The 13,909-nt window shown below is 37.7% G+C and overlaps 2 protein-coding genes across 11 annotated transcripts in view; one reads left to right on the top strand and one right to left on the bottom strand.

Moving 5' to 3' along the window:
• nfixa (nuclear factor I/Xa) overlaps positions 1-13,909 on the top strand; it is a 115,314-nt gene that overhangs the window by 11,184 nt on the left and 90,221 nt on the right. The window contains exon 1 of one of the 10 annotated variants that reach the window (XM_065295286.2): positions 81-263. The exons of the other annotated variants lie outside the window; for them this stretch is intronic. Within the exon in view, the coding sequence (XP_065151358.1) occupies positions 237-263 (27 nt within the window). The 5' untranslated portion in view covers positions 81-236. Of the gene's footprint in view, positions 1-80; positions 264-13,909 lie in introns of those variants that run through there. 10 annotated transcript variants of the gene reach the window in all.
• Positions 1-13,909, bottom strand: part of snrpb2 (small nuclear ribonucleoprotein polypeptide B2) — a 145,214-nt gene that overhangs the window by 111,286 nt on the left and 20,019 nt on the right. The window lies entirely within an intron of this gene.

Below are 13,909 nucleotides of genomic sequence, written 5' to 3'. Positions count from 1 at the left end.
AGTCTGTCTTTTAAGGATAAGATAAAGGGCAGAGAGCGAGAGTAGAGCAGGGAGAGCAAGAAAGAGAGAAAAGTTTTTGCTCTTCCTAAAGTTGGAGCTTTCACTTTCTGCCATTGAGGCGGGGTTAGCGGCGCGGGCGGCATGGAGTAGACGCGACGGGGGACGGCGAGCGATTGCAATGCAGCAACTTCCAGTCAACTTCAAAACGCGATTCTTTTGCCGCTTCTGAGATAACTATGTACTCTCCGTACTGCCTGACACAGGTAAAACGCCTTCATTTCTTCACTATGTTGCGTTCGCGTCCGCCTATGCCGCGTTTTGCAACAGTTGCCGTTGTTTCTCCGCGTCTCTCTGTGTTGTTGCTTAGCAGTTGCATTTTAACGGATATTTACCGCACTCGTTTCCCTAACGTGATTTTCAGCCGTGCGTTTATTCACGGTTTACCGCTCTCGCGCCGAGTGCGGAGCAAGAGTTTCTGCGCTCGTGCGTTTCGTTGCACATGGGTTCGAGGAGAAAATGGCGCTTCTCCCAAATCTATTTTATATAAAAGGACGTGAGGTAAACTGGAGAGGGAAAGCGTCAGGCATACGATACAGCTCGTGTTTGCAGTGTCCGGTTGTGTAAAGATAATAGCACATACTTATTTGCATCGTTTTTGTCAAGCTGTGATGTTTCATGAGGAGATGACCTGACGGTGTGCCGGACTGCTCCTGTGCATGAACTTCTCGTGCGCACGAATGAGATCAGAGACATCAAGTTAATGTTGCTCATATACGGCTTGCAGATGAGTTATATTTGAATAAATGTGCATTTCAGTGCAAATGTTTACTGCTTCCCGGGCAGATAATAAGGGATAAATGGACAGAGAAGAAATAAAGTATTTAGGCATTGTGAATCTTGTTTTATTTCTAATGTCAAGACTGCGTTTATGGCATGTGTTCCTCAGTCAATTCCTGGATGTTAAACATTTTGCTGATTTACTCTTGGCAGTTTATCATTTTGATCAATCAGTGCTTTATTTATTCATCATATTTTCGATAATATACACTTGCAAGATTCATACGCTCATCGTCTTATGGTAGCTATTTGCATATTTCATATTACATTTATATTACTCAAATAAAAAAGCACAGGCCAAAGTTCAGTCCTAGCCACAAGAGATTTTAATGCCAATCTGGCCGTTGACTTCATTTATTTTACGGTCATCTACAAATATTATTACAGCTCTATATATTCTTACTAACAGAAGTTCATTCTTTTGAAATTACAAAATAGCTGCTGCATTAAACTTTCTTAGGTCATGTAACATTGGTGCTTTTTGCCTAAATGTTTAGCTTCAGACTAATCACATATTTTTGCGGTGTTTAATAGTGCCTAAAAATTACAGGCAATGTCCTCATTTACATTTTTTATAAGCATTGTCCATAACGGCCTACACTTGACTTATTTTAATAATGTGGTCTGGAAAAGCAACTTTTAAATAAGTTTAAAAAGTGTAAACTTTTAAGTAATAATGCAAATGAAAATAAAATGTTTTTCCAGTCTTATGTTTGTTGCTTGAAAAAAAATCTCGGCCATTTTAGAGGGACTCCTCGCACAGATTTGGCTCTGTTTTGCGGTCTCTTTTTCTGGATTTTAAATATTCCTGTATAGCAGACATCCACGAGCTTCTCTAAAAAAACTTTCCTTGTGGTGAGGCATAGGCCAAGTAAGAAGAACAAAGAGTTTAAAAAAAAAAATCAAACCTCCTCTAGGCCTTCCTACATTTTAACTTTCTTTTTTCATGCTTATTTTATTTCCATTCTTATAAATAATGTTTTTCTTTTACTTCTTTAGTGTTTTTTTTTGTGTTGGCTTCAATTTAATGGCTGCAAATGCGCCTTTCTGTTTTTCCCACACAGCAGACTTGGTCACAAAACTGTAGGTGAATAAAACGTATTTTTGGTGTTTTCAATATAAATATACATTTTACAAATTTGGTATTTGTTTTGTCGCGAATAACTGCTTCTTGGTAAATACATTTTTTAATTAATTAATGTTTTTTATTTATTAAATATAACGCGGCCTATTTTGAAGCCTTTTTGCAGAAGATTGTAGCCTAAAGTATGCTAACACTGCAAATAACGATGCGTTCGTGTTCATTAAAGATGTGTATTTTTTTAAATATAGCCTACTACATTATTGCGACATAAATTTGCACGTCAGTGTCACATTTAGAAATAACTGCTTGAATGAACGCCGCATATAGCCTACAGCCCGAGGCTATTAACGGCCTACTAAGAGCAATTGTTCTGTTTAATACTACAACCCAGGTTATTAATTGAGCATTGACTGGTAGTTATTTAGACATAATAGTAATCTATTTTTATTACGTATGGACATTTTTTGTAAAGCAGTAGGCTATAACACATCCGTTTTTAATCGGATTAAACTATTTCAGTTTTTCCTTTTCGCTGATCATAAGGGCAAAGGTCTTGGGTAGGGAACAAATGTAGACTTAGTAAAAACGAAAAGTAATTTTGAAAAGACTGAAATAGATTAGGCCTAACTAAAAATGCGCAAAACCTCATCCCATTGTTTGGCACTATGTTTTTACTTTTAATTATATCGGACGGCCCAAACACACCTTCACACTTGTTATCTCACACTGGGATGCATATTTCCAATAAAGGCCACAGAAACCATAATATCTATGTAAACCCACAAAGCTTTATAACACTGATTTACTGCGCCCTCCTACATACTAGACTGTGATTTTGATCGATGCGATAAAAGGCTCATAAAACATGCAGTCGCGCCAAAAAGTGCGCGTATTTAAATGAATCCCTCTTTTGTCTCCTGTGGCTTCATATGGGATCCGGATTGCAGGCTATAATCCCGAGGCAGGCCACATTTACGTGGAATAAAAACTTGGGTGAGGTTTTGCGGTTTATGGGACGTACTTTATGGGATGTAGAGGAGATAGAGACAGGAGGAGAGAGAGAGAGACAGAGGGAGGGCGTCTGGAAGCGACGTGAAACGCGGATAATCATGCGCGCATCTGCGCACCCGTTTAATTCCAACAGCGTGAATGCGCATGATCCCAAAAGCCACCCGCATTGTCCGGAGATTTACTTTCTTATTTAATTACGGTGAAATATTAAAAAATAAACGAGAACCCACACAGAGCAGGGAAATACATACAAACAGTAACTAATGGGTTATTAACATAATTAAACGGTTTTTGAAACAGAGGGAACAGGTGGGAAGTCTCAAGCCTTTGCGTAATGGAAGTTAAGAACGGGTCGCTAAATGTGCACAGTGCAAAATGTCATTTAGGCCATCAGTATAGAGCCTTACACACATTTGTGATTTTTTGTGTGTGTTTGAAAATATAACCTTGCATTCATTGATATCTTTATCTGGATTAAGACCATGTCAAAGATTGAAATCATTGTATAATAACTAAGTGAAAACCAACATTGATGATTAGATTATGAGACTTTAACCTGGATTTCACAGACAGGGTCACAGCATGGGCAATCTCAGAACCAGTGGTTAGCATTAATGTTTAATTTATTTTGGATACTGCTACAAATACTTTAAAGTGCATCAAACATTGGCAGCAAAAATGTTTAACCAATTTTAAATTAAGTTGTTTTGCCCTATCTGAGTAATTTCCTGTGCCGCTCTCTTTTTACTGACCACTGAGCAAACAAACTACAGTCTACATTTCTAATTTATCTTTTTCTAATTGCTTTATCAGTAACGGTGCTCAAAGGGGCTGTGTACTGAATCTGACCAAGCACAAGATTATTCTTACATTTGGTGCAGTCGAGCAACGTGTAGCTTACCTGGACTGATCGGGTTGTGATGAGAGGAATATGGATAAAAGAAGTGCACGCAAAAAAAACAAACAATTGCTCTTTGCTCCAGTTATCTTGCTCAGCCCAGCAGGGAAATTGTGAAACTAGGGTTGGCTTTGAGGCGGAGGGGTGCGCAGAGACACTGGGAGAAAGTGTGTGGGAAATGCCGAATGTAATACTGTCAGAAAGCAAGGCCAAACAGGTTGGGACCGGGGAGGTCGCCTTGGGGCACACCATTCAATCCTCATCAGAAGTGATTTCTATTAAGAAATAAGTTATAGTCTCAACAAAGTCTAGCTTATATAAAATGTCACACTCAATTAAACGCCATTTATTTTGACTGTAAACACTTCTGTGCCCCGAGGCTGCTGCCATATCGTGCCCACGGATGGTTCACCTAAGCGTGTTATTAGACAGAAACAAATAAATCAACTCATTTACCAATAAAGCCACAACAGCTTGCAGTGATAAACAGAGCTCCATTACTCCTGACTAACATTATCATGAGCTCTTATCAACAGGATCTCATGGAAATGTCTTCATATTAGGGCTCGATATTTCAATCTCTAGTATCGATATTTAACCAACAAAAATCCCTCTTTGTGCGTCAAATGACCTCCTCCGTCGCTGCTCTGTTATCTGTCATATACAGCCAATGTCTCAGAAGTTAGCGGGAGTGAGAAAATGGCAGAAAATTTAAAAAAGCCTGGAGCTTTAAAAGCTAACCTGTGGAACGCTTTAAACTTTTAAAAAAAAAATCCGCTTTTTTTACATTTTTGATAAAAAAGTATTGCAATGTATTGCAACACGCAACGTATTGTATCGTATCATGAGGCTCTTGCCAATACCCAGCCCTACATTCTAGTCAGTTTTATTCTGCACAAGTGTTGCTCGTTTATGTTATTCAAACATCACATGGCATTTAGTTACTTTACCCAAGAGTTAAAGTTCTGTCATCATTTACTCGCCTCATTAACTTTGAAACCTGTACAATTTACAGTTGTCTGTGAAACACAAAAAGAGGCTTAATCTTTATTCAGTTGTTGTGACTGTGCATTTATCTTTCTGTTTGATTTAAGACCCTGCTAAGGAGTTTGGGCTTAAAATATGGAGTTAATTGCTTTAAACGAGTACTGCATATGTCTAGCAATAAAAAAAAGGAGCCATCCATTAAAGGGATAGTTTACAGAAGAATTTAAATTCGATCAATTACGTCACCCTCAACCTATAAACATTTCTTTGTTCTGCTAAATGCAAAGGAAGATATTTTAAAGAATGTTTGTAGCCAAGCAGATCTCAGGCACCATTGACTTCCATAGCTGAAAGAGAAATACTATGGAAGTGAATGGTGCCCCAGATCAAATGTTTAGCAGAACAAAAAAAATGTATACAGGTTGAGAGTAAGTAAATGATGACAGATTTTTCACACTTTTTCGGTGTACTATCCCTTTAAATATGAGGAGGGGAATATCACAAGAGTAACATTGGTGGGGCAAAATTACTGTCATATTTCCCTGTTTGAAGTGACACTTAACCAGAGCCAATAAAGTGACGGCGCAAATGGTTAATAGCTTGAGTTTCCCCGGGCTACAGGTCTAAGACACCATGGTCCATGAATCATCCTAAAAAGTCACGACAGTACATTCCCACTCCAGCCAGCATGAGTTTTAACAGGGCTCCAGTGCAGCTGGCTCTACTGCTGGTATGGTGTTTGGTGTGGTAACAGCAGAATGCAGGAAAGAAAAGACGTGCAGAATGATGTTATATTTATATTTACGTTCTTAGCAGAAAGTGGCTTACCAAAGCATCTAAGAAGAAAATGCGTGTGCTGTATTTTAGCTGGAGGTTAAACGTGCAATGAAACCTAAAAAGGTTTCAAAAAGGACAAACATTTCAGTATAGCTGTTATAGAAGATGTACGTCTTGTGCATGGATAAATGAAATATATGTTGCAGATGGTAGCCAGCTATCTTTTCTCTGTTCTTTTTTGCTCTCAAACTTTATTCCTGCATCTCCATAACTCCTCTGATGTAATTTCTTTCAACTACCGCATTTTCTTTCATCTGTAGTTTTGTTGTTGTCGTGGAGACGGATGCAGAATGCATGTGCAATGTGACAGCACATTGAGGAAAGCATGTTTGGCAATCACTTCACTTTGCACAGCTTTGTAACAATGACGTCTTTCATAGAGTTGACTGAACTCGTGAATTTGTGTCCTCTGCTCATTTATGTATAATTGACAATCTGGCGTTGTGCTGTTGTAATTCACTAAACTTGAGTGTCTTTCACTGGCCAGAAATAACCAACTTTATGTAAAGGTCACAGTTATGTTGAGGCCAGAACAAGCATATGGTTTTCCTGCTTTTTATGTTTGGTCAAGCTTTACTGTTCATAATTTAACATTATGTTGAAGACCCCAGGGTAAGTAAAACATACCATACCATACAGGCCAAGCTATTAAAATGGTTTATTTGGCTCTTGCCCATACAATGACTGTATGATCTATTGTATTTTATGTTATTCTGGTGTAATATACTCTGATTGTTTAGGGTTATATTTATTCTGTTCTTTTCTCTCCTGTTAATTGGAATTTACACTGTTTTTAAGGCTATTCTATTAAATTCTATTCCTTTTGTAGTGTACCGTTTTAATTGAATTGTATTGTATTGTTTTGTATTCTATTCTACTCTACTCTGCTCTACTCTTCTATACTCGTGTTGTAATGTGCTCTTTTAAGGCTATTCTCTTCTGTTCTGTCCTATTTGCACATACAATATTCTATTGTATTCCTTTCTATCCCATCCCATGAAACATACAATATTCTGTCCTGTCCTGTCCTGTCCATCTTATCCCATCCTATCCAACATATTCTATTCTATTCTATTCTATTCTATTCTATTCTATTCTATTCTATTCACTGTGTGTTTATGGTTATTCTGTTTTTTATGTGATTGTAATCTATTTCCCTAAATTCTGTTCTGTTGTAATCTACAAGGATTGTTTAGGATTTTTTATTCTCTGGTATTCCATTCTATTCTGTTGTAATGTACTCAAGATAGGATCATTTTCTTTTATTCATTTTTATTCTATTTTAGTCTATAATGTTATTCTATTCCATCCTATCCCATCCCATCATATACCATTCTAATCTATTAATTTCTGTCCATCCCCTCCCATTTCATCCGATTTCATACAATGATCTGTCCCGTCCTGTCCAACATATTCTATTCTATTCTGTTCGGTTCCGTCCCGTCCCGTCCCATTCCAACATACAATATTCTAATCTATTCTTTTCTGTTCCATCCCATCCCATTTCATACAATGTTCTGTCCCGTCCTGTCCAACATATTCTATTCTGTTCCGTTCCATTCCGTTCCGTCCCGTCCCGTCCCATTCCAACATACAATATTCTAATCTATTCTTTTCTGTTCCATCCCATCCCATTTCATACAATGTTCTGTCCCGTCCTGTCCAACATATTCTATTCTATTCTATTCTGTCCCGTCCAGTCCCGTCTCGTCTCGTCTCGTCCCATCCCGTCCCATTCCAACATACAATATTCTAATCTCATCTTTTCTGTTCCATCCCATCCCATTTCATACAATGTTCTGTCCCGTCCTGTCCAACATATTCTATTCTATTCTATTCTGTCCCGTCCAGTCCAGTCCCGTCTCGTCTCGTCCCATCCCATCCCGTCCCATTCCAACATACAATATTCTAATCTCATCTCTTCTGTTCCATCCCATTTCATCCCATTTCATACAATGTCCTGTCCTGTCCAACCTATTCTAGTCTAGTATAGTCTAGTCTAGTCTAGTCCATCCTATCCTATCCTATCCTATCTCATCTCATCCCATTCCATCATACAAAATTCTAATCTCATCTTTTCTGTTCCATCCCATCCCATTTCATACAGTGTCCTGTCCTGTCCCGTCCTGTCAAACATATTCTATTCTATTCTTTTCCATCTCGTCTCGTCCCGTCCCATCCCATCCCATTCCAACATACAATATTCTAATCTCATCTTTTCTGTTCCATCCCATCCCATTTCATACAATGTTCTGTCCTGTCCTGTCCAACATATTCTATTCTATTCTATTCTATTCTATTCTATTCTGTCCCGTCCAGTCCAGTCCCGTCTCGTCTCGTCCCATCCCATCCTGTCCCATTCCAACATACAATATTCTAATCTCATCTTTTCTGTTCCATCCTATTTCATCCCATTTCATACAATGTCCTGTCCTGTCCAACCTATTCTAGTCTAGTATAGTATAGTCTAGTCTAGTCTAGTCCATCCTATCCTATCCTATCCTATCCTATCCTATCTCATCTCATCCCATTCCATCATACAAAATTCTAATCTCATATTTTCTGTTCCATCCCATCCCATTTCATACAGTGTCCTGTCCTGTCCCGTCCTGTCAAACATATTCTATTCTATTATTTTCCGTCTCGTCCCGTCCCATCCCATCCCATTCCAACATACAATATTCTAATTTATTCTTTTCTGTTCCATCCCGTCCCATTTCATCCCATTTCATACAATGTCCTGTCCTGTCCAACCTATTCTATTCAAGTCTATCTAGTCTGGTCTATTCCATCCTATCTCATCTCATCCCATTCCATCATACAAAATTCTAATCTCTTCTTTTCTGTTCCATCCCATCCCATTTCATACAGTGTCCTGTCCTGTCCTGTCCCGTCCTGTCCAACATATTCTATTTCATTCTTTTCTCTATTTCATTCCATCCCATTCCAACATACAATATTCTAACATATACTTTTTTGTTCCATCCCATCCCATTTCATACAGTGTCCTGTCCTGTCCTGTCCCGTCCTGTCCAACATATTCTATTCTATTCTATTCTATTCTATTCTATTCTATTCTATTCTATTCTATTCTATTCTATTCTATTCTATTCTATTCTATTCTCTGTATGTGTATGGTTATTCTGTTTTATGTGATTGTAATGAAAAAAACCTCTCTGTTTGTTTAGGGTTAATTCTGTTCTATTGTAATCTACAGGGATTTACTCTTCTTATTCTTTTTTTGTTAAGTTATGTACTCAAATTAGAAATTTTTTTTTTTCATTATATCCTATCCTTCCTTTATTCTATTCTTCATTTCCTCTATTCTATTCTTTCTTTCCATGTCATGCTATGTCTATGCTATTTTGTGCTGTTCTGTTAAAATGTATTCTGTGTGTAATATATTCTGTTTATTTTATTCTTTTCTATTCTGTTCTGTCCTGCTGTATTTTATCCATTTCCGTTTTGTTCTGGTGCTTCTGTGTATCACAGTGTGAGTCTTTAGAACATCAACTGACCATGAAATGAGAGAGAGGGAAAAGTCCTAGAGTTACAAGCCAGTGTTAAAAGGGGCTTTTCCACGACTGAGTGTCGTCAATGAGCCTGTGTAGATGATAAATACAGAGTTGTTTATGGTGTTTATAGTAGCACAGTAGTTAAAGAGGCCTGCTTGTACCGATGGCCTAAGACACTCAAGGTCAATTATATCTATCCTGCTCTCTCTCTCTCTCTCTCTCTCTCTCTCTCTCTCTCTCAATTTCAATTTCAATTTAAAGAACTTTATTGGCATGATTGTGTCACTTACAATATTGCCAAAGCATTATACATAAAACGAGAAACATACAATAACACAATATTAACAAACATTAAGGTGCAATTAAGCTAAGGTGCTGGGTGATGGATGAAGTACTACTGCAAATAAAATAAAATAGAATCAGAGGATATTTACAATATAAAGTAGACTTTGAAATATAAACATATGAAGTATACAAATGTAAATTTATGGGGGCAGATGAGAGGTAAAATAAAAATACTGTACAAGATCAGGGCTGTGGATTATTTCTGATGGTGTGTAACTGATAAATGAATTTAGCAGCAGCTGATGGGTGTCTGTCTTCCCCCAGTAACATCTTCATTTGATCTGAATCTGAAGAGCTATGAAACTCTGGTATGAGCTTTGAGATTTTGTCAAAGTGTTTTTCTCTAAGCTCTTTATATTTACCACAGTAAAGGAGAAAGTGTGTCTCTGTCTCGATCTCACCACTGTCACAATGGACACAGATTCGCTCTTCTTTTGGGAGCCATGTTTGTCTATGTCGGCCTTTCTCTATTGCCAGACTGTGATCACTGAGTCTGTATTTAGTGAGGATTCGTCTCTGCTTTACATCTCTAACAGTGGAGAGATATTCTGACAGACTGTATTTTCTGTTTAGTGCCCGATAACATTCTAGTTTACTTTGGTTTTTACTTTCATTATCCCAATGATCCAAATATAAAGTTTGACTTTCTTTAATGATTTGGTTTATTGTGGTTTGTTTGCGTTTATTAGTGCTGGTCTGGAGTTTTAGAGCCAGTTGACAGATGGGACTGGTTTTAGGTCTCTTCTCTTGAGTTTTAAGGGCTTCATATTGAAGTGTGTTCGGGGGACTTGAGTTTAAGTGTGACCAGAATTTAAGGGAGCGTTTTTGGATGTGTATTATTAGGGGATATCTGCCTAATTCAGCCCTGCATGCATTAGTAGGTGTTCTTCTCTGAACTCTTAAAATATTTCTACAGAATTCAGCATGCAGGGATTCCATTGGATGTTTGTCCCATTTGGAGTAATCTGTTAGGCATTGTGGACCCCAAACCTCACAACCGTACAGAGCTATGGGCATAATTACACTATCAAATATTTTACACCAAACTGTAGCAGGAATGTCTGTTTGTTTAAATTTGCCTTTGATGGCATAGAATGCTCGTCTAGCTTTCTCTTTAAGTGCATTTACCGTGAGACTAAAACCGCCTGATGCGCTGATTTTTAACCCAAGATAGTCATAGTGTAAGGTGTGTTCTAGTGCAGTGTTTCCCAGAGTAAATGTGTATCTGTTATCCTGTAATCTTGCTTTTTTCTGGAAAATCATAATTTTAGTTTTCTTCAGATTGACCGTCAGGGCCCAATTTTGACAGTATTTCTCCAGCAGGTCCAGGTGTTGCTGTAAACCTTGTGCAGTGTCTGACAATAGCACCAGATCATCTGCATACAGAAGAGCTTTAATCTCTGAGTTGTTTAGGATGAGACCGGGTGTGCTGGATTGTTCCAGTAACACTGCTAACTCATTAATATATAAGTTATTCTCTCTCTCTCTCTCTCTCTCTCTCTCTCTCTCTCTCTCTCTCTCCCTGTATGTGTGTGTGTGAGAGAGAAACATGCTGTCAGAAAGTTGAGAGTCAGTTGGCATCTCAAACTGCAGAACGACTACTGTTGTTGTATTTAAAGTAGAACTTTATATCGTATCGTACACAGATATTATGCAGACCTATATAAAGTTTAATATCTTAAACTTTTTTTAACACTGAAAGAATCTGTGTGAATTTGCAGGTTTGTCTGCTTGGCGTGCGAAGTTCCAGAGGCCATTGGCCTGGAGGGGAAACTTTAATATTTTAATATTTTACCTGATGTCACCCCACAGGCAAAGGCATACAGTTCTTGAGAGAGAGAGAGAGAGAAGAGAGAGAGAGAGAGAGAGAGAGAGAGAGAGAGAGAGAGAGAGAGAATGGGTGTACTTAAGGACACATGGATTCTTGTGCTTGATTTTAAGGAATAAAACCAGAATAACGCTAGATGGATCTTCCCAAACGTGTGCAGAATTTTGCATTACTTTGCTATGAACGCTGAACTGTGAGTGCGGTGAAATATAGCAGTCAGACTTTTCGGTCATTTAAACAAACATTCCAGTAGAGCGCACTGCCTTGTACAGTATACACACACAAACTTCAGGAGTTTTCATTTGGGAACGCAGGCTATAAAGTGCTATATAGGCAGCAGCCTTCTAAGGGAGCATCAGATTTGAAAAGTGCATCCTCATGTTGCTAATTTAGTGTTAGTAAATGCATTTTATATATCCAGTTGGCCATTAAATCGGTTATGATGTCATGATGAAGACTCTCAATCATCATCGTCTTAAGCACAGACTCACTGGAAAATAAACATTCATAACTTCATGCAGTGGCGGCATTAATATCGAAAATTTTCATTGTAATCATGTCAACACTAGTCTGAGTCGACACAACCTCAGGCCACTTGAGAAGAGCGCAGTGAGCTCATGATATTTGATTGAGGAACATCCTACGATCCTGTGTAATCTGTCTCGGGTCTATTAGGGATTAATTGATTGCGATATCTAATCTTAACGGAGCATTATTTAGGATGGTTATCATTGAAATTGCCCGTAATGGCAGATAATGATGCCCAGCTGTGGTCAATCTCAGATTAGCTTTTAAAGTCAACACACATTACAGTAAACCATCGCAGATGTGTAATATCCACACACACACCCTTCCCTTTAATCTAAGCATCATGTTTGTGGAATGAAGGAACATACGTAACTCCACTCTCTACTGACCTCAAATAAATGACATTAACGCTGCTGAATGCGTGTGTGTGTGTGTGTGTGTGTGTGTGTGTGTGTGTGTGTGTGTGTGTGTGTGTGTGTGTATATTTTTAATTTGTTTATTTATTTTTTTATATATATTTATATTATATACTTATATAATATATTATATATATATATATTTACAAACGAGGACGTCTCCAAGAGGGATTTTCCCTAAAATATTAATCAGTATTTAATAAATAGATAATGATTATCTGATTATTTTATTATTATTATTAATATTATTATTATTATTATTATTATTATTATTAGTAGTAGTAGTAGTAGTAGTAGTAGTTATTAGTAATATTGTTTGTTATTATATTTTTATATATTTAATCTTTAGTTAATCTTTAATTCTATCTTTAATTCTATTTAAAGTCCCCCTGTAGTCGAAATTTTTTTCACTTAAAACTCATCTTTGAGCATCAAAGCCTAATTCAGTATATGCCGAACCATGAATAGGCAGATTAGTCCCTGTCTCTCCTCAATCGCACCAGCTCGGACCATAGATATATATGTGCATAGATGCAGCATCCGGCAGATCCAGCCACGTAGCTTCAAAATGGTTTCACAATTCATATGCGAGTTTCGAGTTTGCAGCACATAAATATACATTTATAAAAAAATATACTTTAGCGTGCACAATTTTTCATTGTATGCAGATGTACGGACATATAAAACTATAAAAATTATACTTTTAAAAAAAATTAAAAACTTTTATCTGCATACAACGAGAAACTGGTACTTTGCACAGTTTTTCATTGTATGCAGTACTGAAAGTTTGTGAAAGTTTTTGTTGTGAGCATAGAGCGCATTACACTGGAGTTGAATACTGTAAATGGTTTTTGGTCACCCTTTATTCCCGCTGACCTTAGATCAGTTAGCTCATGCATTTGATAACGGGGAAGGGCAGGATTTCGGTTTCGGAGAGCTGGTTGCGGATCAGGCTTTCCCTTAATGCATTTAAGGAGGAATGTGGTGAAAAGGGAGGGATGGTGGTTTTTAAATGATGGAAGAGGGATGGCGGTTTTTAAACGAGTGCACGGAGAGATGGTGGTTTCGAAGGCGTGGAGGAGGTAATGTTTATTGACTTACGAACCAGCCATAGAACATTACTGAGAAGAATGGATGGCAGGGGTCCAGGCATGAAGGACGCTGGAGAGCGCGAGCATGTGTGTGTATTTAAACACGTAACTTTAAAAGGGCCATGCAGCTTTAGGAGGATTAATAACTAGGTAAATGCTTAAAAATGACCAATGATTGAGAAAAAAACATAGACATTCCTAATCCATTTGGTTTAAACAATCTTTTAAATGTTTATTTTTTGTATAGGAATTAAAAATGGGTGCCGAAGAAGCAAGCACACACGTTCGTGCGCTATGCGCACTCATGCACTGCATTTATAATTCGTCATTGTAAAGTAAAATTGCAGAGGGCAAATCTTTAAAAGCAACACTAACCAGGTTTGACAATTGTGCATAATCATGACCTGTTAGTAAACTATTACACATTGTGCCAATTAAAATGATGAACAGTGATTATTGTTTATTTGAGCGAGCTAAGCGGAGCACATCTATAAACACATGACAGTCAGAGTTATAACCCATCTAAACCTCA

This window comes from Paramisgurnus dabryanus, chromosome 4 (genome assembly GCF_030506205.2).
Source record: "Paramisgurnus dabryanus chromosome 4, PD_genome_1.1, whole genome shotgun sequence".
Lineage (NCBI taxonomy): Eukaryota > Metazoa > Chordata > Actinopteri > Cypriniformes > Cobitidae > Paramisgurnus > Paramisgurnus dabryanus.
This window is presented reverse-complemented; position numbering and strand designations above follow the sequence as displayed.